General features: G+C 36.6%; 2 protein-coding genes across 2 annotated transcripts in view; both read right to left on the bottom strand.

Moving 5' to 3' along the window:
• Positions 1–27075, bottom strand: part of PTPRD (protein tyrosine phosphatase receptor type D) — a 2174486-nt gene that overhangs the window by 1452670 nt on the left and 694741 nt on the right. The window lies entirely within an intron of this gene.
• On the bottom strand, positions 7245–9023 carry LOC118896482 (N-alpha-acetyltransferase 50-like). The gene has a single exon (XM_036854310.1). It carries the CDS (start codon positions 8727–8729, stop codon positions 8223–8225), a length of 507 nt encoding a protein of 168 aa, XP_036710205.1. The 5' UTR covers positions 8730–9023; the 3' UTR covers positions 7245–8222.

Here is a 27075-nt window from a genome sequence, read left to right as displayed (position 1 = left end):
GGAGTAATACAAAATAGCTCCCACTAAAACTAGGGAGGGGAGGGTTTCAGCTCCGACGGAAACTAAGTTGGTTCTACAGACACCAACCCTAACCAAAATCTGTTTTGGATTTTTAAGCAAAGCTCATTTTTCTTAAATGTCACTTCTACATCCTCCTAGGTTTATTATATTGCAGGTGTCCTGGTGCCTTTTCAATTACATTTCATTTGAAAACAAAACAAAATATTTAGGACATGAAAATTTACCTGATTTTATTATAACATTACTCCATAAAATAATTTGTAAACTTTTCAACAGCAATTATTTCTTCACTGAAATGGGTGGGAGACTTTGTAATTACCACTGAGACCATCAACTGTTTTTCTGGTCAATATTTGCTAACTCCTTGCTCAAAGAATATTTTCTTTACTTAAAAAAAAAAAAAAGAAAAATCTAATCTATTTATTATAATTATGTGACAACAAAAGTAACATTTTTATTAGCATATTTAAGATAATTGATAATTTAATGGGGTTTTTTGTTTGTTGTTTTAACAGCAGGCTCCATTATGTTATCTTCCTGTGTAAGAACACATACTGGCTTCCAACTGCCCAGAGAATGAAGACAATATTCCTCAGTATGTTCCTCACATCTGAAAAATTTGGCGAATAGTCCTAACAGTCTTCTCTTCTGGCCTTCTAAATGTTCTCTGCTCACACACTTACCTTCCCCTTTGGACATATGTGTATATATACGTATGGTTCTGTGCCCTGAAATCTCCTCCCTCATTTAAGGTCTAACACTTAACATTTAGTTCATGTTTTATCCATTTTCTAGAATGGTCTAAGCTGATTTCTTTTATTACTTCTATTAACAATTTGCACCATACGCTTTAGAATCTGCATATATATATATTCTAGTACTGATTGGTTCTGGTTTTGTTTATGTTATTTCATGAAAGTGCATCATATATGCAGGACACTTTTATACTGTTGTATTTGTAGGAATAGTTTAATAAAATAAAATTTAAAAAATTAATTATGCAAACTTAAAAAATTAATTATGCAGACAGATGTCATCACAGTCTGGGGTCGATAGACATGCATTCCAATGATCACTAGACATTTTGGTCTCTCAAGCAAAGGATCTAGGTAAAGCTCTTCTTATAAATTTTAGGGGCTATTTTCTGGCTATTTACACACATGGACAAAGAAAAAGAGAAATAGGTATGAAGAGTGCTTGTATGAATAATTATACCCTCAAAAGTTTACAGAGGGGAATAATATAGTGATAAAGAAAAAAAAATGTTAAAGGTGGGAAGAGGGTATATTTTAGAGGATTCTTAGCTATCAGGAAGTTTTCTTTGTTAAGATAAATGCTTCTTTGTGATTTCTGGGTTGACTTCTAGGGTTCTTAGATGGTTGTGACTATGACTCCTTGGAAAACATCTTTTACATATCATCAGAATCATCAAACGTTACGGTAAAAAAAAAAAAAATCTTTAAGTATCTTCTAAGTTTAATGCCTAAACAGAACTTCAGCAGAGGTGCTAGACACAACTGGAAAATAATGTTTCATATTTACACAGAACAATGTGGTTCCTATTCAATAGCAGAGGCTTTTGCTTCTGTGATTTTTGTTTCTGTTGTAGGGGCTAAATACAGCTTATATTATAGCCTTCTTTTATATCCCATTTGGATATTGTTAATTCTTTTGTCTTCATAGGTTTCAACCCTAGTATTCAGACTCAAAGTTATGTTTATACAGACTCAGAAATTTAGAAACAAAAGGGGTCTAAGTTTTCACCTATACTATTTTTCCATTTAGCAGATGAGAAGCAATGTTACCATGACTCTTTTTTCCAAGATCATAAAGTTAACTGGTAACATTATCAGGATTAGAATCCAGGTATCCTTATAGGTTACTTATTTTCCTGATCATATTTTTGGCTTAGTGAAAACATTTTATATTCTACTGTTCTTGAAAAGGAAATGTTTTAGGATATGAATGATCAAATAATTTTATATAATCTTTTTTTTTTTTTTTAAACATCTTTATTGAAGTATAATTGCCTTACAATGGTGTGTTAGCTTCTGCTTTATAACAAAGTGAATCAGTTATACATATACAATATGTTCCCATATCTCTTCCCTCTTGCATCTCCCTCCCTCCCACCCTCCCCATCCCACCCCTCTAGGTGGTCACAAAGCACCGAGCTGATCTCCCTGTGCTATGCGGCTGCTTCCCACTAGCTATCTATTTTACATTTTGTAGTGTATATATGTCCATGACACTCTCTCACCCTGTCACATCTCACCCCACCCCCTCCCCATATCCTCAAGTCCATTCTCTAGTAGGTCTGTGTCTTTATTCCCGTCTTGCCACTAGGTTCTTCATGGCTTTTTTTTTTCCTTATATTCCGTATATATGTGTTAGCATACTGTATTTGTTTTTCTCTTTCTGACTTACTTCACTCTGTATGACAGACTCTAACTCCATCCACCTCATTACAAATACCTCCATTTCATTTCTTTTTATGGCTGAGTAATATTCCATTGTATATATGTGCCACATCTTCTTTATCCATTCATCTGTCGATGGACATTTAGGTTGCTTCCATGTCCTGGCTATTGTAAATAGAGCTGCAATGAACATTTTGGTACATGACTCTTTTTGAACTATGGTTTTCTCAGGGTATATGCCCAGTAGTGGGATTGCTGGATCGTATGGTAGTTCTATTTGTAGTTTTTTAAGGAACCTCCATACTGTTCTCCATAGTGGCTGTATCAATTTACATTCCCACCAACAGTGCAAGAGAGTTCCCTTTCCTCCACACCCTCTCCAGCATTTATTGTTTCTAGATTTTTTGATGATGGCCATTCTGACCGGTGTGAGATGATATCTCATTGTAGTTTTGATTTGCATTTCTCTAATGATTAATGATGTTGAGCATTCTTTCATGTGTCTGTAGGCCATCTGTATATCTTCTTTGGAGAAATGTCTATTTAGGTCTTCTGCCCATTTTTGGATTGGGTTGTTTGTTTTTTTGTTATTGAGCTGCATGAGCTGCTTGTAAATCTTGGAGATTAATCCTTTGTCAGTTGCTTCATTTGCAAATATTTTCTCGCATTCTGAGGGTTGTCTTTTGGTCTTGTTTATGGTTTCCTTTGCTGTGCAAAAGCTTTTAAGTTTCATTAGGTCCCATTTGTTTATTTGTGTTCTTATTTCCATTTCTCTGGGAGCTGGGTCAAAAAGAATCTTGCTGTGATGTATGTCATAGAGTGTTCTGCCTATGTTTTCCTCTAAGAGTTTGATAGTGTCTGGCCTTACACTTAGGTCTTTAATCCATTTGGAGTTTATTTTTGTGCATGGTGTCAGGGAGTGTTCTAATTTCATACTTTTACATGTATCTGTCCAATTTTCCCAGCACCACTTATTGAAGAGGCTGTCTTTTCTCCACTGTATATGCTTGCCTCCTTTATCAAAGATAAGGTGACCATATGTGTGTGGGTTTATCTCTGGGCTTTCTATCCTGTTCCATTGATCAATATTTCTGTTTTTGTGCCAGTACCAAACTGTCTTGATTACTGTAGCTTTGTAATATAGTCTGAAGTCAGGGAGCCTGATTCCCCCAGCTCCATTTTTCGTTCTCAAGATTGCTTTGGCTATTCGGGGTCTTTTGTGTTTCCATACAAATTGTGAAATTTTTTGTTCTAGTTCTGTGAAAAATGCCAGTGGTAGTTTGATAGGGATTGCATTGAATCTGTAGATTGCTTTGGGTAGTAGAGTCATTTTCACAATGTTGATTCTTCCAATCCAGGAACATGGTATATCTTTCCATCTATTTGTATCATCTTTAATTTCTTTCATCAGTGTCTTATAATTTTCTGCATACAGGTCTTTTGTCTCCTTAGGTAGGTTTATTCCTAGATATTTTATTCTTTTTGTTGCAATGGTAAACGGGAGTGTTTTCTTAATTTCACTTTCAGATTTTTCGTCATTAGTGTATAGAAATGCAAGAGATTTCTGTGCATTAATTTTGTATCCTGCTACTTTACCAAATTCATTGATTAGCTCTAGGAGTTTTCTGGTAGCATCTTTAGGATTCTCTATGTATAGTATCATGTCATCTGCAAATAGTGACAGCTTTACTTCTTCTTTTCCGATTTGGATTCCTTTTATTTCTTTGTCTTCTCTGATTGCTGTGGCTAACACTTCCAAAACTATGTTGAATAATAGTGGTGAGAGTGGGCAACCTTGTCTTGTTCCTGATCTTAGTGGAAATAGTTTCAGTTTTTCACCATTGAGGACAATGTTGGCTGTGGGTTTGTCATATATGGCCTTTATTATGTTGAGGAAAGTTCCCTCTATGCCTACTTTCTGCAGGGCTTTTATCATAAATGGGTGTTGAATTTTGTCAAAAGCTTTCTCTGCATCTATTGAGATGATCATATGGTTTTTCTCCTTCAATTTGTTAATATGGTGTATCACATTGATTGATTTGCGTATGTTGAAGAATCCCTGCATTCCCGGGATAAACCCCACTTGATCATGGTGTATGATCCTTTTAATGTGCTGTTGGATTCTGTTTGCGAGTATTTTGTTGAGGATTTTTGCATCTATGTTCATCAGTGATATTGGCCTGTAGTTTTCTTTCTTTGTGACATCTTTGTCTGGTTTTGGTATCAGGGTGATGGTGGCCTCGTAGAATGAGTTTGGGAGTGTTCCTCCCTCTGCAATATTTTGGAAGAGTTTGAGAAGGATAGGTGTTAGCTCTTCTCTAAATATTTGATAGAATTCACCTGTGAAGCCATCTGGTCCTGGACTTTTGTTTGTTGGAAGATTTTTAATCACAGTTTCAATTTCAGTGCTTGCGATTGGTCTGTTCATATTTTCTATTTCTTCCTGGTTCAGTCTCGGCAGTTTGTGCATTTCTAAGAATCTGTCCATTTCTTCCAGGTTGTCCATTTTATTGGCATAGAGTTGCTTGTAGTAATCTCTCATGATCTTTTGTATTTCTGCAGTGTCAGTGGTTACTTCTCCTTTTTCATTTCTAATTCTATTGATTTGAGTCTTCTCCCTTTTTCTCTTGATGAGTCTGGCTAATGGTTTATCAATTTTGTTTATCTTCTCAAAGAACCAGCTTTTAGTTTTATTGATTTTTGCTATTGTTTCCTTCATTTCTTTTTCATTTATTTCTGACCTGATCTTTATGATTTCTTTCCTTCTGCTAGCTTTGGGGTTTTTTTGTTCTTCTTTCTCTAATTGCTTTAGGTGCAAGGTTAGGTTGTTTATTCGAGATGTTTCCTGTTTCTTGAGGTAGGCTTGTATTGCTATAAACTTCCCTCTTAGCACTGCTTTTGCTGCGTCCCATAGGTTTTGGGTTGTCGTATCTCCATTGTCATTTGTTTCTAGGTATTTTTTGATTTCCCCTTTGATTTCTTCAGTGATCACTTCGTTATTAAGTAGTGTATTGTGTAGCCTCCATGTGTTTGTATTTTTTACACATCTTTTCCTGTAATTGATATCTAGTCTCATAGCGTTGTGGTCGGAAAAGATACTTGATACGATTTCAATTTTCTTAAATTTACCAAGGCTTGATTTGTGACCCAAGATATGATCTATCCTGGAGAATGTTCCATGCGCACTATGAAAACTAATCTGGACAAATTATATATTGCATAGATTTCTCTGCAGATTCTTTTCTTTAGAACCTAAATGCAATTACCATACAATATAATGTTTATCTATTTGTCCTACAGAAAAAAACTATCTGCCCTGAAAAATATGATGGATATATCCTGTGATCTTCCAGTTAACAGAATTGTTTTACCTCAATGATAATTTTTATCAAAATAACCAACTGAACATGGGACATTATTTCAGTCTTTACTGACTCATAGGCACATGAACTAGTGCCCAGCTTCTACCTCTTCTACATCCTCCTCCTCCATAAGTGGATGGAATTATTTCATGTAAGTTTGATGTAGGACAATTCACCCTTTACAAACACTTAGAATTTAGGTTAAAGTCAGTGACTAGTGTGGAAAAAGAAACACTAAAATGATAGGGAGCCTACACACTCAATTCAAAATTTAATATTTTTTCCTCCATAAATAATATGTACTTAATTGTCATGAGGCAGCTATTCGGTTTTCATTAACCACATTCAGGGATACATTCATAGGACTGATTAGATAGTCCAGGTGAAATGGTTATAGAAATAGAGGCAGTGTCATCTCACAAAACTCATTTATATATCAAAATCTATTTTGATATGCAAAGTTTACAAAAAGGCTGAATCTTCAAACTAATTATGCCTTCTGTAACTCAAGCACTCTTCTCTTGGCAAGAGCAAGCTGAAGCTTATCCATGAAGGTAAAGGTGCTTAATGCTAAACTTTTCTTCTAAGCTTAGATTTGGACTGCTTAAGAAACTGATACCCAAGAAACCAGCATGGTCTTTCTACATTTTTACTATCTTAAGATTATAACCCTATAAACTCATTTATCAACTATCTTCCTTTTCTATATTATTCTTGGCACTCAACTAAGACTGCTGAAGTTTATTGTACCTTGTATTTTTACATTCTCAAGTAAGAACTTAAGATTATAAAATGTGCATAAACATTGTGTAAAATAATTTTGTCATTCAACATATTTGAAGAGATGAAACTTTTATGCCAGAATTTACATAAGAGGATAAATATTACGAATCAATCTTCCTTTTAAAGTCGAATAACAGAAAATTCAAGCTCTGTGCATTATTTTAAAGTCTAATGAAAACATTTCTTGGGCCACCAGTATTGGCAATGTAGAAAATTTTAAATATTGGAGATGGGATTATGGAGGAAAACATGAAAATTTCAGATGTCTTCTATCTTACAAAACGTTATCGACCCGTCAAAGCCACTCCCTATGTGCCAGGAAACGATCTGGCCTAAACCAGTCCTGTCAGTAGAGGAGGTCACAGTGACATTTGCGTTATTAACACTTCTAGACTTCTACTTTTTCCAAGAATAGAAGCAATATGTTTAATAATTCTCCCACCCCCAAATCCTTAAACTCAATATCACAGGCACAGAATGTAAGCAAATCTGGGATGTTCTCCAACAGATAAGCAATTAGCACAGCTATGTTATTCTCAAAAATACTGTCTAGATATTCCTTCCTCTAAAATCAAATGCTCAGTGGCCACACTTCTAACAGTCTGCATTAGCTGACATTAAATGCATTTGTTGTGCCACAAGTCCATCTAAGCTTCCTTTTAGGTATTTTTTAATATGTCCAAGAGACAACACCTGCTTCAGGTTTATTTAGGGGCATTGACCTATAAGGACATCAACTCCATTTTTAAGGTTTGACTAACTATTGTGGATTTACTAAAGAAAAAGGACAGGAGAAAAAAAAGCAAATCACAACAAACCTCTTTAGGTCAGTTAAAGGCCATTATCTCTAGCTGGGATATTAAAAAAAATTAATCTCACCAGCCCACACTCCAAAAGTTAATGCCACTTCTAACAATCAACAGCAGGAAAAATAAACCTGCTAACAACCAGCCCATTCATTAGCAAAAAGCAGTTTAACTCAAATGCTGAGACCAAAGTATAATACTACCTACTCAGACTGTCCCACCCACCGTCAGCCACCAGCGAGGAAGGAAGAAATAACTGCTTAACAGAACAAAATAAGCTTAGTATTTCTTACAAGGATAACAATGGTCCAACTCCTGAGATAATACTCAGAAGGACAAAAGGTGGAGTGAAGGCAATGTACAGGGATTAGTATCCCACAGAATCTTGAAAACCCCAAAGTACCACGAACACACTAAACTTGTCTATGAGTTAGAGAACAAGATATTGCTGCTGCTGCTTCTCGTCCTCTGAAATATACAATATTTTGTAGGCTCTGCCCTTCAATGTGAAAGCAGGACATTAAAAAAAAATGAAATTGACACTCAAGTTTTTGGGACCATATATCTTAACTGTGAAACTAAACAGATCTATACCTTCTCCTTCCTACAATCAAACCACCTCACAAAAATAAGAAAACTAAAACAATCCAAACATGATTAATAAGTCCTTAAAAGTTTAAAACTTTTAGAGGAAAGGGAAGGAAGTTTTGAAAGGAGGAAACACAAGAACAAGGAAGGGGGAAAGGTTTAAAAGAAAGGGGGGGGGGAATCAATGGGCCTCTCTTTTATTTGGCGACAAGCAAGTGCAAGAAAGTTCATCTGTAATTTGTTCAGTTGTCTGTCTTTTGCACATCTGCATTCTGGCCAGAAGGGACTTTGAGGTTTTTCTGCAGCACATGAGCATCAGCGGGCTCTATTCTCTTATAGTAGTTCTTCTTTGTCTCAATAATCTCAAAGCCAAACTTTCTGTAGAAGTCAATTGCAGACTCATTGCTGATCTGGACATGCAGATAGATGTTGTCAAAAGTGCCATCTTTTTCACAGATGTTTAAGACATGATTTAACATTTTAGTTCCTATTCCTAGCCTTCGGTATGGTGCCAGACATCCTAGTGTCATGATGTAAAGTCTCTTCTGATTCTGTGAATGATCCACCCTACAGCATACTGCACCTACTGCAATATCATTGAAATAGGCAAGTTTTGCTAGCTCGCCAACCTCCAGCACATCCTTATAGAACTTGTCATTGTAGCTGACTGGGAAGATCACCTGGTTTAATCTCTTCAACTGCTTAATATTGTGTGGTGTCACATCTCCCAGCTCGATCCGGCCTTTCATCTTCCCCGCCTGCTGAGGCCGTTGTTACCACAGATATCAACGCCGTTGTCGTCGCCGCCCTGAGCTCTCCGCGCCCTCAGCTCGGGCCACTCCACCCCGCAAGCCGGCCTCCTCGCTTAGGGCAGGGAGCTGAGCGGGTGACGGAGGCCGCGAGAGTCGAGCGCGGCCCTGCGTCTCCAGAGGGGGCGGGGGTGCCGCCCGCCGCCGCGCTGGTGCCGCCGCTTCTCCACACGTGCACACGGGGCACTCTCCTCCCGCCCGCCGCCACCGCAGCCGCCAGCCAGACCCGCCGCCGCGCTGTCTATATAATCTTAAATTATCTTCCTATTCAGTTGGGAGGGATTAAAAATTCCTTTACTTATTTATAACCCCAACGTCCAAAAGGATTCAACATAGTCTGCATAATTAAATATGATACATAATAAGCATATTTTCCTTAACATATTGCCTTTATAAATAAGGTGATATGAATAAAGAAGGAATCTCAAAGGATTTGAGATCCAAAATAAATTTTCTCCTAAATTTGACTCAGTTCTATCTCATAGGCAAAAGAAAAATAAGTTCTTGGCTTACATGACAAAGAAAAATAATTGATATTTCAAGAAGCAATCTTTCAAAGACTAGGTGGATAAAAGAATACATTTTCCCTTTAATTCTCAACTTAAAGTCATTCTCTTTTCTTAGGCCAAAAAATTACTAGAGCTGGCAAGTAAGTGGGGTTAGGTTAAAGAGTCAATAAGGATCTTCCTCCTCTCTGGTCCATATGAAAACATGGGAACCAGTGACAAGAGATTCAGAATGTGACAGAATCTAGGAGATCTTAGCCTCTGGGTATCCTATGATCCTCCCCAAAGAAATCTGGAATCAGACAATTTGACTAGAACTAGTTTTTTGCTCTATAAAGAGCTAAGGAGAAGATGAACAGTTGAACTAATTCTTCATCCCTTAGTGAAGCAAAGTACAGAGAGACTCAGTAGCAAAATGGTTTTCTCTTGGATGAACCTGATTTATGATGTATCTCCGGCCTACAGGTGCTGATAGACCACAAAAAAATAATTGGAAGAGGAGATGTGTAAGACTGATAAAATGTTGATTATAATTGAATAGGGGTGAATGGGTACATGGAGACATTATACTATGTTCTCTATTTGGGGGTATGTTTGAAAATTTTCAAACAAAACTATTTTAAAAATTCAGGGAAGCTTTATATGAAAACTAACACAGTGGTTATTTCATCCTTCTTTAAAATCCAGATAGATTTGGTAGGCAAAGAAGGAAGAACACAGTGAAATCAACTAAGGCAATCTGCAATCTACATTTATAGTAAATATAAAAAATGTTGTTACTTGAATGTAGGTCATTTTCACATACTCAGAGAAAGTTTACAATAAATTATGAAGTTTTCCATAACCTTTAATATCTTCAGAAAACTGAGATTTTTACAGCAACATCCTTGATCATAATGTATTTTATTCAAAATAAAAACTGTAGAGATAATTACAGAAACTTGAATAGAAACTGCATATTAAATAACATTATTTCTATTTCACTGATATTAAATTTCTTGGCTGTTACAATACTGTTATGATATGTGCAAAAAAGTCTTTGTTCTTATGAAAGATTTGGGGATGAAGTGTACTTATCACTGCAATTTACTTTCAAATAATTCAGCCAAAACATTTCATACACACACATATATGGAGTTAGAAAGAAAAAGGTGAGGAAGAACTCAAATTTTGAAAAATGGTCATAATTGGTGAGTCTGGATTAAGAGTATACATGTGCTATTACAGTATTCTTTCAACTTTTCTATAGGTATGAAGTTTATTGTGGTAGAAGGTTAAAAGAGAAATACAGGAACAAAAAGTTGAATGAACAAATTTTTACAAGTTAACAAGTTAAGAAATACATTCATTTGACCACTTGAACCAAAGAGAAAAGTTAAAATAGGAAATTTCATTCTGTAGTCTAGAGAATATTTCATACAAATATCTTGCTCTCTAAAAGGTCAAGAGGGCAGGAGTTGACCTGATCTTTAAGGTCCTTTTCACAATAGAAATGCATTAGTCTAAATACCCCAAAACAATCATAATGAGAATAAAAGCAAATGTTTACTGGCAATTTACAGTTGCCAGGCAATGAACTACATATTCCATATGCATTACCTCATTTAATCCTCACCACATCTCATGAGTAAGAGCAATTAGTCTTTGACTTTACAGTGATCCCATGGGCTAGTAAGTGGTGGAGTAATATAAAGTGTCCTTTACATTATGCAAAGCAAAGTTACTCAGCAGTTTCAGCGTGTCCTTACCCATCAGAGCTGGTAGTCATCATGTTCCCCTAAATGAGACACCTACCTTAGCATAATGATTGAAAGTGTAGCTCTGAAGGTAACCAGCCTACAAATTAAACTCATGTTCCAACACTTACTAGCTGTATGACCTTGGTCAAGTGATTTGTCCTCACTGTTCTTCATTTTTCTCAACAATAAAATGGAGGTGTTAACTTGTGAAGCTATACTAAGATTACTTGTGAGAGATGCATTTAAAGAACACAGCACAGTGTCTGGTACATAGAAAGTATCCAGTAAGTATTAGATCTCAGTATTATAATGGGGGACATTCCATATTGCAGCAGCTTCACTTGGTTTAAAAAAAAAAAACAACAAAAAACAGCTGAGTATGTTTCAAAATAAAAAGCATCAGGCAGAGATAGGGGACAGGGAGTTACTAAAAGTAGCAATATTTGTCAATTAAGTAGAAGATAGTCTAAATTCAGTTATATCCCCAGGCAAAGTGCCTGCTTAATATTAAACATAAGCTTAATTTGTCAAATAACAGAATTTAACAATTAACGTCTAAGCTGTAACTGAATCATAACAGAAATTCAGAAAATCAATATTATTTTAATCATTTAAAAAGTAGTGGTAAAATATCAAATGTTAAGTGTTTAAACTTAAACTTGCATACACTAATTTAAAAAAATGCAAGATCATTCCATGAAGTGAGTGTATCTCACCAAATCTCCTACCACAGCATAAGAAGATCAGACAGAAGAAATATTATCAAAGAAATGTTCATCATGGATGTTTTGGGAGCATTCATCACTGTCTACTCAACATGTAAAGATAACCTGTTTTAACCTGTCATGTAAAGAACAGCCCATTTTCTTCCAAGCTTTCTGCCTTCCACAGTGGAAACATTAGCCTTAGGTAGCTTATCTGCACCTCTCCTTCCTATTTTGCCAAAAGAATAATTAAGAAATGAAATAATCCTTAAAGCACAAAGCATGGCCAATATATTTCCCATCGTCTTACAGAAAAAGTAATTATCCAGAAAGTCATAAACTCTTGCTAAAACCTGGATCTTAACTATCTCTTTTTTTTCGATAAGTGAACTTAATAAGAAGTAAAGTAACAAAGATTCTCTGGGTAATTTACCACAGATTCTAAGGAGGAGGGCACAAAATTTAACATGAATACTGCTCCCAGCTTGCATTCTACATTTTCATTAATGCCACGCCTAAGGTTACCTAAGAACCTAAAAATACAGAAGCAAATTAGAATATGGTTTTGCTGTTTTAAAAAACAGATTATGTAAATACCAAAAAGTGGGTGAATAAGCAATCATTCTTAATTCTTTTTAACTACAATATTCTCTCTTCAACCTGACATTCATATTTTTAGTATCCCAATGGTGAAAATAATTTGCAGAAGCAAAACTTATGAGCCTATAGGGAAATAGAGTTATAAAACCATGTTTAAACATAGTATATTGGGAATCCTCTGGCAGTCCAGTGGTTAGGACTCTGTGCTTTTACTGCCAGGCACGTGGGTTTGCACCATGGTAGGGGAACTAAGATCCTGCAAGCCACGTAGTGTGGCCAAAAATAAAAATAAATCAAATAAACATATATTATTTTAATAGATTTAATATTCACTAAAACAAAACAATAGCTAACATGTATTGAAGAACTAATGACATTATTATTGCACATAAAATGAGGAAAAAACATGAGCAAGATATAGAATTTTGGGGGAAGAGGATTTTTTAAAAAATAGGAAAAATCCTCAAAGAACCTTGCCCTAATGGAATACTTAGGCAATGGTCTGAATAAGCAAGTGTAAAACAAAAAGAGGGATCACTTACTGTGCATATTAAACAAACAGGAATCTATCAAGGGGAGCTACCAGTGGACTGTGAGGGTGAGAAAGGAAGCTAGAGCGGGGAGGGGATTGGAGACAATAGAAAAGAGGATTGGGAACTTCCCTGGAGGCACAGTGGTTAAGACTCAGCCTGCCAATAGAGGGGACAGGGGTTCGAGCCCTGGTGTGGGAAGATCCCACATGCCGCGGAGCAACTAAGCCTGTGCACCACAACTACTGAGCCTGTGCTCTAGAGCCTGTGAGCCACAACTGCTGAGCCCGCTGTGCCACAACTACTGAAGCCCGCGTGCCTAGAGCCCGTGCTCTGCAACAAAGAGAAGTCACCGCAAGGAGAAGCCCACGCACCACAACAAAGAGTAGCCCCCGCTCGCTGCAACTAGAGAAAGCCCGTGCACAGTGACAAAGACCCAAAGCAGCCAAAAAAAAAAAAAAAAATTAAGAAAAAGAGGATTGGTTAATCATTTTACCCTGGTAGGGGGATGATTGAAACTCCGTTAGAAAAGGTGTTTATTATTCTTTTTAAAATGATTTACTCTTTGATTTTTCTAATCTGTAGCCATAACATCCAAATCTTCACTGAAATTCTCCCAGAAACAACAAATCCCCTTACATGAGGGGCGTTTTATAAGATTTCAACATTATATAAATTTGGGTCTAAAAAAAATAAAGACTGCAAGAGATGAAATGGAAATCAGAAGAAACGGAAATCACTTTCATGAGTGAAATGTGAGCATCTCCTTCTCCAAATCCACAGAGATATTGAAAAGAGTGCTGGACTTAAGTCACCTTTATCTGAATACCCAAGAAAGGTTGAAGAGCCCAACTGACATCACCCCATCTCCTCAAATTCTCCTTTCCCTGTAGTTTAAAGAATAAACTTCAAAATATGTTTTGCTTTCTGTCAGATAGTATTCCAAATCACCTTATACTACACACAAAAATCAAGTCAAAATGGATTAAAGACTTGAACATAAGACCTGAAACCATACAAATTCTGGAAGAAACATATGGGGAAAGCTCATTGATAACAGCCTTGGCAATGGTTTTTTTGGTTTTACACCAAAAACAAATGCAACCAAAGCAAAATAAACAAATGGCATTACATCAATCTATTGGGTTGGCCAAAGTTTGTTTGGGTTTTTCTAAAAGATCTTACAGAAAACCCAAACGAACTTTTTGCCAACCCAATAAAAAGCTTCTGAACAGAAAAGGAAAAAAAAAAAAAATCAACAAAATGAAAAGGCAACCTATGGAATAGGAGAATATATTTGCCAATGATATATTGGATAAGGTATTAATATTTTACACACACACAGAGACACAAACATTAATTAGATTATTCAACCATAAGAAGGAAATCCTGATATTTGTGACAACATGGGTGGACCTTGAAGGCATTATGCTAAGTGAAATAAGCCAGAGAAAAACAAATACTGCATGGTATCATTTATATGCGGAATCTAAAAAAAAAAAAAAAAGTCAAGTTCATAGAAACAGAAAGTGGAAAAGTGGATGCCAGGGGTGTGGGGGAAATAGGGAGAGATTGGTAAGAGGGTACAAAATTTCAGCTATAGGGTGAATGTAATGTAAAACATGGTGATTATAGCTGATAACACTGTGTTGTAGTCTTGAAATTTGCGAAGAGAGTAGCAGTTAATTATTCTCACCAAAAAAAAAAAAACAAAAAACAAAGAGAAGATAAATACATGAGGTGATAGATGTGTTAATTAAGTAGATGGTGGGAATCCTTTCACAGTATACATACATTAAATCTCTACAATATACACTTTATCCTACAATTCTACTTGTCAATGGTACCTCAAAACTGAAAAACAATAGTTAAGCAAACAATGGAATATTACTCAGTGATAAAAAAGAATGAAATCTTGCCTTTTACGACAACATGGATCGACTTAAATGGTATTATGCTAAGTGAAATAAGTCAGAGAGAAACAAATACCATATGATTTCACTTATATGTGGAATCTATAAAATAAGTGAACTAGTATAACAAAATAGAAACAGACTCAGATATGCAGAACAAATTGATTGCCCAAGGTGAGGGGGGGTAGGGGGGAATGAGAAACAGTTGAGGGGTATTAAGAGGTATCAACTTCCAGTTATAAAATAAATAAGTCATGGGGATGTAATGTATAGTATAGGGAATACAGTCAATAATATTTTAATAACTGCATGGTGACAGATGGAAATTAGGGTTACATAGCAATTGTTTTGTAATGTACAAAAATATCAAATCACTATGTTGCACACCTGAAATTAATGTCAATTATACTGCAATTAAAAAAAGAAAAAAAATAGTAATCAAGGTATTTAAAAAAGTAAGCAGTATGTCCACAGTCCTCCAGCCAAACATTAAGTGCTTTTTTTTTTTTTTTTTTTAACTTACTCGGAAAAATATGTATAGAGTCTCCCTAAGTTACAGAATTGATGTTTAATTCACTTTTACCTGTGAAAGTCTTATAAATTGGAAAAGTATGCAAGATAAATCTGAACCCTAATACTTTGTGTCCAAGGAATTTGTGATCAGTGAGAAATCCTTCTATGGTGTATTTTGTAGCCTAGAAATCTAGAAAGATTCAGGTATAAATTTTTATGATTCCAAGTTTTATAATACATAGATTATCTTAAACTGAGTTTTTGTGAAATCTTTTTAATAAAGAACATGATGATTTGTTTTAAGCTAAAAAGGGTTCTGCGAAGCATTAGTAACTCAAGTGAACAAAATTGGTAAAATATCAACCTACATATCATTAAGGTTTTTTTATTGTTTTAACCCTTAAATATTTTTTATTTTACTCAGATCCTGCATTCTCTGGCCCTTTTATCTCATATTCTCAAATTTTTGCCTAGAACACAATTACCACGGACCCCTAAATAATTTCTTAAAATTCTATAGCTTTTGAGATACTATGACTTTTTCTTATATAGAAATCAAGAGTCACTAAGAAGGTCAAGGTAAATATTGATATTTTAAATTACTGAGGAAAAAGTAAGTTTTAAAATGGCTAGATAATTTCACCAAGGTTGAATATCTGTTAATAACCTAAGGAGGTTAACTAATCAAAGACTATCTTACTAACTTTTATTGCCTTTTTATTATACTTTGTACATGCTCTACACGCAGGACACTGAAATCTGGCAACTACCATTAGTATCGGTAAAGGTTAACAATGTCTCCTAAGTTTGGGGAAACAGCTTGAAATCTAGTGATTAGTAATAACATAGGTTCTATGGATTCATGCTTTAGACAGCTGACTGAGAGGCAGAATTCTGGAATTAGTTCTTTATAAACTGAAAACTTCCAGGTTTAAGACAGAATGATAACAGTCCACAATAACAGCTAACATTAAATCTTTTAGCCAAATGAGATAAATATAAATTAATTGATTAAAAGGTAGAATACCAATAAAAGCAAATAAAAAAAATCAGGGAACAATCAACACAGAATCCAAGATAATGGTTTACTGTAGTGGATGGAGGCAGGGAGATGGGATAAGGGGGAGAGATGATTAAATGTAGGATAATCTGGAGATCGCAGCTTTGTTTTGCATGGTGTGCATTTCATTACTATGAGAGAAGGAAGGAAGGGAGGGAGGAAGGAAGATTGGCCATGCACAGACCAGTAATGATTGTGTTTTAAACAAAGGATTATGACTAATACAATCCTGGGCGCTTCAAGTTCAAATGCAGTTTAAGGAGATTTTAGAATTCATCTTTGCTGTAAAATTTTAGGAAACATAGTCTTACACAGATTTTTTTGTTTTATTAACATGAATGAATGTTTTTCTGTCTAATGAGGAAACCTAATAAATGAAACAGAATCACTGAAGGGTCATAGGAAAATACTTTGAAAATCTCTTTCAAGTAGGACTTCAGAAGCAAGCATACATTTAGAAATTTTGGCTAACATCTGTGATATTTCACTTATATTTAAACAGAGCTGTGAATGTCTCCCCAGGGCACCTACCATTCTAGTTTAATTATGCCACTTAAAAAAAAAAAACTGTTTTAACATCTAACAAAGCACACACTTTGTTAAAAGTGAAAGCACACAAGTGAAAACACTTGTTAAACCACCTCTGCAGTTTTAACAATAAGACAAATGTGAGATCATTGCATTTCTTAAGGCTCATTAGATTAGCATTAGTGCAATGGCAATATTTTTGGAAAATATTTGTCCTTGATATCTTTTTTTCATATACATTTGCCATTTGGAGGGTTATTTTTTCTAATTCACTTTACACAAATTCTATATTAGAATCATGAGATACCATAACATGTGTCATGTTATAGTGGTGGCACAAACCTACTCGGGAAATTCAAGATAAATGGCACGCCATTCATTGAGGATGGCTTTAGGTTATGTTTTTGTGTCTAACTATCAGCCTAATAAATAGCTTTTTTGCTCATCTGTAGCATATCAAAGACATCTTTTAAATATGCTAATATTAAGATACGCAAAAACATAGGTTGTATGTATGAATAAGTTGAATTACCTACCCTTGGGAGAAGTTTAAAGTTACATTCCTCAAGCCATTTGTTAAGCTGTATTCTACTCTACATACAGAAAATTTGACAGAATTCAAAGGAGGGTTGAGGCAAAGAGTTCAATCCCATTTCTATTCATTCTTGAGTCTGGAGGAGAAACTTTGATTTGAGATAATGGACTAATGATGAAATCAGGAACATTTAGATAATACATTGGGAACACTGAACTGGAATACAGAGTCTTTTCTTCTTTATGACTTACTCACATGGTCAAAATGAGAGTAAAAGCCAAGAGAAAGGAGGAATGAGACACTATTTTCTGCTCTAAGTTTTACAGTAGAAGGCAAGGAGTTATTGTATGTTCTGTTGGGTGCATTCTAGATCACCAAGATAGGAAAATGGATCTGAGTTAAGAGCTTTTGAAGAAATGCACCTTTGTCTTTCTTACCATTTCCATCTGATACTCTCCAGAATTCAAGCATAATGCCATTGATGGTTAAATGAGATAGAGGACACTAAAGGACCCTGTCAATTTTGGGAGAGACCCAAGACCCCAATCCCTTCATAGGACAACCAGCTAGGGAAAATCAGTGGCTTTATGAGATTTTTTTCCTTTATGTATATTTTTCTAAAACATATACATATGTATGTATATATATATATACACACACACACACACACATATACTACAAGATATCAATAACCGAGAATATCTCAGACACAAAGTCATTCATTTAGTCACATAAGAACATATATGCCATCTACTATGCTAACTGTGGAGATTTTGAGTTAATAAGAGAGCCAAGGAGCTTATATTCTAGAGAATGAGTGGACACAGGCCATTTCAGTACACTGAGATGTGGACCATGGTTGTAGAAGTACAGGAAGCACACTGGAGAGGTGACTTATTCAGACTTTCAGAAAATGCTTACAGGAAAGAGTCATTTACTTAGACCTCAAGAATGAATAGGCATTATCCAGGTAAAGGAGGATGAGGTGAGAGACAATCTGAATAGGACAGACTTGATAACTTTGAGATTGGAGGAAAAGCTGGACCTTTGAGACCAAAATCTATCAAGTTAAATCCTAGCTGTATCTCTAGATGAGTTACAGGGCTTCTCTTAGCTTGTTTCCTAATCTTCAAATAGCATTTTAGGAAAATAAAATGACATTGCATGTAACCTACCAAATACAACACATTAAGTTTCTCATAATTGTTAGATTCTTCCTGCCTTTACTTTTTTCCATCTATATGCCTCTGTTTTCATGGCTCTTGTATCATTAGCATTTCCACAACTAGGAAAACAAAGACAGGAAGAAGCATTGTACTTTTTCTTTTCTCTTCAGCCTTCCTTCCACAATCAACCATGGGCTACTGACATCCTAATGTTAAGTATTATGCCTGATTCACTGTGTCCACCCCACCTCACCCCACCCCACCCCTGCACTTTGGGTCATATTATGTGCTCCAGATATATGGAAGATTCGGAATGAAAGAGTGAATGAATGAATAGGAGATTTGATCCTCTATTTTCCCTAAAGATGGCTCATCTTACCCATGCCCAACCTTTTCCATTCAGTACATGCTATGCTTTTTGATAGTCCCACGATGAATGTAAAATCATTTCTCTAAAAGTAAATGCATGGTTTAGCCTTAGGCTCCATTCTCCCCTAGGGACAAGGGGTAAAGGATTGGAGAAATAGAGGTCGGCAGTATTTGCTTCTTTTTCTTTTGTTTATACCATAGTTTCTCAACCTGGGCACTATTCACAGTTAAAACAGGTACTTCTGTGTTGTGACAGGCTGTCCTATGCATTATACGTTGTTTAGCAGCATCCCTGGCCTCCATCCACTACGTGTTCAATTTCATTCCTAGTTGTGGCAAGAAAAAATGTCTCCAGATAGAGCCAAGTGTACAACCTCCTTCCCCTATTGAGAAACAAACCTATATTCTAAACATTTAATTCAAAAGAATTTTTATCATAGAGGAAGCTGTCAGTTTTGTTTTTTTTTTTTAAAGTAATGAGGAGTAGGTCAATTAAGGTTTGAGGAGTGGAAAAAATTTAAGTTTAAGGTATGTGATACTGCAACTATTACATCTTGCAAACATGGCCAAGTCTCTACTTGCACCTGTCAAACCAAGAACACAGTGACTGAATTGGTGGGTCACCTAAGTGAAAATGTTAGGTTTTCAGACTTAGAGGATAGAAATCTCAAGATCAAAAAGTAAGAGATCTCTGAATTAAGGTAATCTCAGGAGATAAGGAGCTTGAAGGAATATAAAACCCCTTCCCCTCCTGGTTTGCTGTGATCAGGTTAATACGGAAGAACATCTTGAGTTTCCAGTTCATCTTGCTTCAGACAGCCTGGAGATCAAGATTAATCACTGACAGTTGGGTCGATATTGACAAGAAAATTATATTCAAAGCTTGACGTAAGAAAATACCTGAATTTCTCGCCTATGGTGTCTAAAAGATGACTAGATGGCTAATTGCTAGCATTTAAGTGAAAATGTTATGTACTCCTCAGATGTTAATCGGTTTACTTTTCAGAATTTCAATAATCAGATTTCACCATTTCCTTTGAGTATAATTCTAAACTACTAGAATGTATATTCAAATTCAAATTAGCATATATATGTATCTTCATCTGTTTCTTCTATCAGGTGTGTGTTCCAAGTACGCTTTTGTTTCAACGTCCTAGAGAAGGATTTAATTCATCTCTTTGAGATGCAATGTATGTATATGTATGTATGTTCGTGTGTGCATGCTTGTGTGTGATAAGCAGTGCTTTATGTGCAGTGGCACAGTGACTGTTATGATTTTTTTTGGTAAATGTGGTAGATCTTTTTAGACAGATGCTTTTTAGTGCTGAGACTATCAAAGTCAGCCAAGCATGTATTTCTGTTGATTTATTAACTCTGCAGAGCTCCAATGTTACTGCTTTGACCTTTGCTGCTCTCTTTTTATTTTTGAGGGGTACCCTAAATGGATCTTCTGGTAGTTTTATTTTAGAAAATAATCAGATTTCTATGTGCTCTAAATAGTTTAAGTGAAGAACAAACCCTCCTTTCCACTAGTAACGTTGTGCAGCCCAAAACTATTTCCTGATAGTTAGGAATAGATAGATAGGAGACCCTGATTTGACAGATATTTCAAGTATGAGAATGCTCAGCAAAATTCTCATTAGCCATTTTGGAAAGGTGTATTGAAATCCTTGAGCAGTGAAGTGAAACTTTATTCAACAAAGGTTCCGTTTAAAATTCATTCTGTATTGGAAAAAGTAAGTATTAGGTATTTTTAAAATTGGCTAATACTGCAGAATTTAGACATTTAAAGAAAAATTTTAAAAAAGCAGGTACATTGCGACACTCAATCATCCTTTGGATTCACCATCACAACCAGAACTTGATGGGCAGCTATTTTAACACTGGAGTCTCTACTATCAACTTGTCTCACTAACTTTTGATGTTTTTATAAAATTGCTATTTTGCCTGTCTCCAACTAGGATTAATTCCCACTTCTCCAGTACTCTGCTTTTGTAACAAGATTAAGAGCTTTATTTGACTTGCGTTTGAATCCAAGCTCACTGAGGCCATAGCATCTCTCTGCCTCAGCATCCTCATCATTTTTTCTAAACGGAAAATATCTACCTAAAGGACTGCTGTGAAAATAAAATAGAATGGTTATATAAAGAACCCATGGTGATACCCTGAACTTCTTTATCCATCAGTAAATTTTAGGGCCATAGAAAGTGGCTTGGAAGGATTTGTACAGTCACGTGTGATAGACAGGTTATACTGAAGGCCCCACTTTTTTTTATCCCTTCCTGTATGTGTCCCTCTGTGATAACACAGAGCCCTGCAACTGGACTCTCAGAGGTGCCATGTAACTTGTGTTAGCCAAGAGGATGTTAGCAAAGTTGGAAAGTAGAAACTAGAAATATGCCTGACTGATTGAGTTTGCATGCTTGTACACCTCCTGCATTCACCACGGGAACAGGTCTGGGCTAGCTTGCCAATGAAAGGTGAAAAATCACTGCAGGAGGGTCAAGTCACCCAGGCCACCCCTGGACTTGTGAGCAGCATCCAACAACCATCACCCCACCACCAACTCCACCATGGACTCCACAATGTCCTTTAAGAAAGATCTGCAAGTTCTTTAACATGTCTGGAGTTGAAGAAGAATACAGACAAATATAGATTAAAAAATGTCTAGTAGCTGTATATGTGATGTTATATGCACATTGATTTAATATCTACTCATAATACATATATGTTAAAAACTTACTTAGATCCCACTCCTCCAATCTGCTCTTCTCACCACCTGCATTTCTCCCCACCTCTCTTCCCATTTTAATCCAATCTCTCATTTCTCTCAACATGACAGTCAGCAAAAAGGCCTAACTTGGGACGTTTTCCAGAAGGCTGGTAAGCACTGACTGAGCTGACTGTGAAAGAATTGGTTAAGAAGCATTTTCTCAGCAATTTTGCTCGTACCTATTTGCTTTATTAACCATTTATGTTTGGCCAATGCTTGGCCAAAGCAGTGTTCCAAAGGATAAAGTTGGTTGCTTCTGTTGAGAAATGAATATTCCCACCGCCCTAGGGTCAAGGAAGGAAGGTTCCAACATGTAATTTTCCCTTCCACAGAGGGCTTTAATTCAGAAGTTTCAGGAATAGAATTGATATTTTTACCTAAACTAAGTATTTTTATGAAGAAGAGAATGAGGTTTTTCTTGGTGGCATTTCAGATTCTGAGCATCAATTTTGAGCTCATTATTGTGTATGCCAGCTGCCAAATTCTGTTTAGATTGTGCCATACATGCCTTTATGCTCCTATTGTCAAGGAAGGGGCCTTGTGTGCAGATGTGCATACACACACGCACACTACACCAAGAGTCAAAGCCCTGCACTTCAAGGTGCTTACACTTTAACAGAAAAGGTAGGCCCATTCTAAGTTTATTTTTCATGTTCCCTTTGTTGTTGTAAAAAATCTAAACACAAATTCAAGTATTTCCTGTTCTTTGAGGGACACTGACATTTCTTTATTCTAAGAGAAAAGTTAGAGATATTTTTTATAAGCAGAACAGGTTTTAGAAAAACAAAACTTCCTAGTAACTGACAATAAATACAGACAAAGCTCTGAAGAGGAGGTCAACTAGGGGAACAGCAATGTAGAGCTGATGTCTGGCAATCACAGGATAGTAAATGTGCAGAGATGGTTCAGGTACTTCCTGGTTTTCACTCTCAAAGCTACCTGGTCTCTCCATCAATTATGAATTTTAAGGATAGATCAGCTTATACCAAAATGACAATCATACATCTGCTTTCTTATAAATGAAGCAATCACCAACAACTCTAAAAATATCTATGACACACAACCACTGCTTCACGTGTACTCTAGCTGACCTCTCAGTCAGCCTTCATTTCCAGCATTTAAATAAATGTATTTATCATTCAGCCATATACTGTGAAATTTTCCCATCACTTGGTTTTCTCATTTTCCAGGGCAAACTTCTCAAAACCCAAGGGAAAGCAACTGAAGTAGAACTATTCCAAAGTGCATTTCCAATGTGATGCAGCAGAAATAATGTTCAATGAAATTACTGTTAGTAGCACCTGGGAAGCCAAGCTGAATATGCTATGCTTTCAATGAATATGTGACATTCGTTCATCTGTTTTTCAGTACCAGCACCTTCATTCTTTGTTTTATTCCTTAATGCATATTTAGTTGGAAAACATATTATCTAGAATGATGTCTAAATATTAACCTAGATATAGGAAGCTAAAGGAAATACAATACTCAGAGATGAGATTATGGTTGATCGATCCTATGCCAAACTATGGGGTAGGTGAGGCTTATTGGGGGCCCTCTCAGCCTCCCCATCACCCAGTAACCATTAACTCTGGCCTGTGCTCAGGACATCACACCTGACATTGGGGATAATGGAATAAGGGATAAGACACAGAGTTCAGTCTTTCCACCTTCATACTTTTACGTTCTTCTAAAATTCTGGTCTTTTTGTTTGTAACTCTCTTCTCACCCCTCAAAACAGGAAAAATATAACTTCAATTCTTTCAACTTCAGTGTGTATTTCAGGCAAGAAGTTGCTTCTTCTCAAGTTTTACTTCTGTAAGGAAGTGTTTCCTAAATGTTACAGCAGAGCTCATTGCTTACTTCCCTTGCTTACAAACACTTACCACCACCACCAAACCATGTAACTCTCCCTTGCCTCCTGAAACACACGGCGTAAGCTCTGGAACTAGATGGCAGGTGGAAGCTGGTGAGCCTTAAGGAGACTGGAGTCTGGTTGGCCTCTAGGAGGCTATCCAGAACACAGCGAAAATGCTGTTGGTACCGGGAGTAATGAAGACCTTTTTAATATAGTGGCAGGAAGTATAGCAAAGCTGTTATCTAAAAATAGCAAAATATGCCTAAAAACGCAACAGTATAGCTACATAGATTTGAGTGCTGAAGGGAATGTCTGCCTTCTCCTAGCTGCCTATAATAAAGTAAGAGATCAACTAAAGAACCAAGTGTCCATTTATTGAATGGAAATTAGAAAGTACTGAATTGGAAAGCAAGGACCCAGACCAATCTTTTCAGGCAGTAAACTGTTCTGTGAGTAATAAAGAGCCATGGTGAGAGTATAAATTCCTGTATTAATAGCTAGCGAAGATCTAAGGTGTGCCTCATACAACCTTTCACACAAACAACTCTGAGGACACTCTTCCTGAATTTGTTATGTTTATAGAAAAAGTTGCTATGTTATCTTTTTCCTAAGATTTTACATTTTGAGAGAAGTTTCAGGTTTACAGCAAAACTGAAGGAAAGGTACAGAGATTTCCTATATACCCACTGCCTGCACACACGCATAGCCTCCCCTGTAATCAAACTCCCGCATCAGAGCAGTGCCTTTATTGGAACTGATGAGCCTATGTTGACACATCATAATCACCAAAAGCGCTGTCTGAGAATTTTAAGGACACATCTCACAGATAATACATCTCAATACAAAAAGCGCTTCTAAGGGGAGTATTCCCTTAGCAGCGTCACAGGGGGGCTTGTGGATACGTTACCTACATGACAGAAGGGACTTTGTAGCTTTAAGGATTTTGAGATGGGGAGATAATCCTGCATTAGCTGGGTGAAGCCAATGTAATCAAGAGAGTCTTCCTAAGGGAAAGAGAAGGCAGGCTAGTCAGAATTGAGAGATAAAGTAATGAAAGCAGAGGTTTCATTGACCTAGAACCACCAGCAAAGGAATATGGGCAGCCCCTAGAAAAGGCAAGGAAATGGAAAGAGATTTATGGATGTGAATTTGTCTAATGTAGTAGATTACAAGTGATACATTTACAAAAATACACATTTAAAAAAATGATTTCAAAGTGAAATGAAAAGAATGTAGTGCAAAATTAAAATAGGCCTTTGGACTTTTGAACTACTATGAGGAAGAAATAAGCTGAGGAAGTTCCTTATTTATACATACCAGCTCCTCCTAATGGAAAAAGAATAATGTCCAAGGGATGTAGCCAAAAGGTGCCAGAGCACAACTCCAGAGAGCAGCATCGATCTCTAACCAAGAAACTGACAGCACGTGCCCAGCTGAGTGTCAGAAATGCTATATACCAGCAACTGCTGTGGGTCTCTGATTTTCTCTATTTGAATCAGATTGCCTGTATTGGTTATCGTATATCTTTTTAATTCACAGGGGTTCTGATGAACGAGAAGCTGTATCTTAGGAATTGCACAAAATAGCTTTATCCACACGCAGATATGGTTTAAATAAGATTGTATACCCTGAGCTTGGGATTGTTGTGGTAAAAATGTGGGGTGGGAGATGTGTGTCCTGGAGAAGGAAGTGTATTTTGCTAATAGGAGGGATATAAATTGTGGCCAGAGAGCTGACTGTGGCATGGCGTAACAATGTCTCCTGTCATAGAAACAATTCTACAAGGTGACCTTGACACTTCTCCCATTGAAAAGAAGGGTCTATATTCCCTGACCTCTGAATCTAGGCAGGCTTGGGACACTCGTGTACCAGTACAATGAGGAAGAAGTGACAATGCATGACTTTTGTGGCTAGCTTAGAAAGGGCACACAGCATCCACCTTGTTTGCTGGGAATCTTAACACTGGAACCTAAGTCACCACATAAGTTGCCTGGGAGCCCTGAGCTGCCAGGCTTCAAGAAAGCCCGAATTAGTCCATGCGGAGAACTCCACATGGGCAAGCCTGTAGACTACCTGACCAAAGAGAGGCCTGCTCAGCACCCAGCTGTCCCAGCTCCTCTGACTTGTATCCACAACACTGTCCCCAAGCACATCCCAAAATCCTGACCCACAAAAACCACATGATATAATGAAATTGTTTCCTTAAGCCAGAAAGTAAGATAACCAAGAAATGACCAAACAAGTCCATTCTCCTAAACCCTCAAAACAAGAAAACATTGGTTTCAATTATCGACACATTGGTGGTGACTTACTTCTTATACTTTTACTTATACTAGAAAGCCTTCCCTGAATATCATAGCAGACCTGGTTGTTCACTTCACCGTATCTACCACCACCAAACTGTGAAAATTTTCCTTGAGATTATGCTTACTGTACTGGGTATTATTTGCACACCTCTCAGTTTTTCCCACTGAGATAGGAAATCCTCAAGGGAAAATACCCTGAGTAATTCAAGTTTACGTCTCTTGCAATGAAAAGCACAAAAGACACATAATTGGTGATGACTGTAAGCCTGTTATATAAATGAAAGATATTTATTTGAAAAATCTCTTTTTGATGGCTTTTTCAAAAAGGTAGAGGGCTGTGTTCCCTTTAAGTGATCCATACTCTTACAATACAAGCAGAAGAGGAATTTGTTTAACACTACTGGACCTTGAATATAATTCTTAGTTTCACAGAATAGAGAAGGAGATTTCTCATCAACTTATCAAGCTGTTCTTGAGAGGCCGAAATTTATATGAGAAAGCATAATATCTGATATGTAATATCTATCATGACCACACATTCGGAAGGAGCAAGAAGCTGATCTTATGATAAACCCTGTGGTAGAGGGGCAGAGCAAGGTTAGATGTTCAGCTTCCTGCAGGACCAAGTTAAGACACCAGAGTGATGGCATCTGAGTACTGACTACACAGCTGTACTAAGTCAAGCCTGGAGACCCAGTTGGTGGTATGTGCGGTGGTACTAAAATAGTTTCTGGAGAGAGACCTAACTTCTACCACCTCAAAAACATTCCTTGGGAAATAGAAAAATTCGAAAAATGTAAATGTTCTCTGCAGAACTAGAAAGTTTTACTAGTAGAGGAATATAGAGGAGATAATACTTTTAAGTGTCCCTAAGTACCATCACTCAATTGACAATGTTAATATTTTATGGAATATCTACTCTGCTGTCTGAGGAAGTGTGGCTATAGGGGGCAAACGAGACACATATGCTCCAGGGTTCATGGAAGTTTAATTCTAATGGAGCAAGGCAAACTCACAAGAAACTAACAAAATAGGGTAAGTTCAGAAAACATAAGTGTTGAAAAAGAAAATGACAACTGGCAAAGGGAAAGACAATGGCCTGGGGAAATTTGTACATTAGCTAGGATGGCTAGGGAAGGTGGAGCAAACATGGTTGTTTGCCTGCCCCAGCTATTCCCCCCCACCATCT

The sequence above is a fragment of the Balaenoptera musculus genome, chromosome 6, assembly GCF_009873245.2.
Source record: "Balaenoptera musculus isolate JJ_BM4_2016_0621 chromosome 6, mBalMus1.pri.v3, whole genome shotgun sequence".
In the NCBI taxonomy this organism is placed as follows: Eukaryota; Metazoa; Chordata; class Mammalia; order Artiodactyla; family Balaenopteridae; genus Balaenoptera; species Balaenoptera musculus.
Note: the sequence above shows the minus strand (reverse complement) of the source record. Positions and strands in the feature narration are given on the sequence as shown.

What these genes read in the sequence shown, in the direction of transcription:
- LOC118896482 (XM_036854310.1), bottom strand. Translation starts at nt 8,729, where the DNA reads ATGAAAGGCCGGATCGAGCTGGGAGATGTGACACCACACAATATTAAG.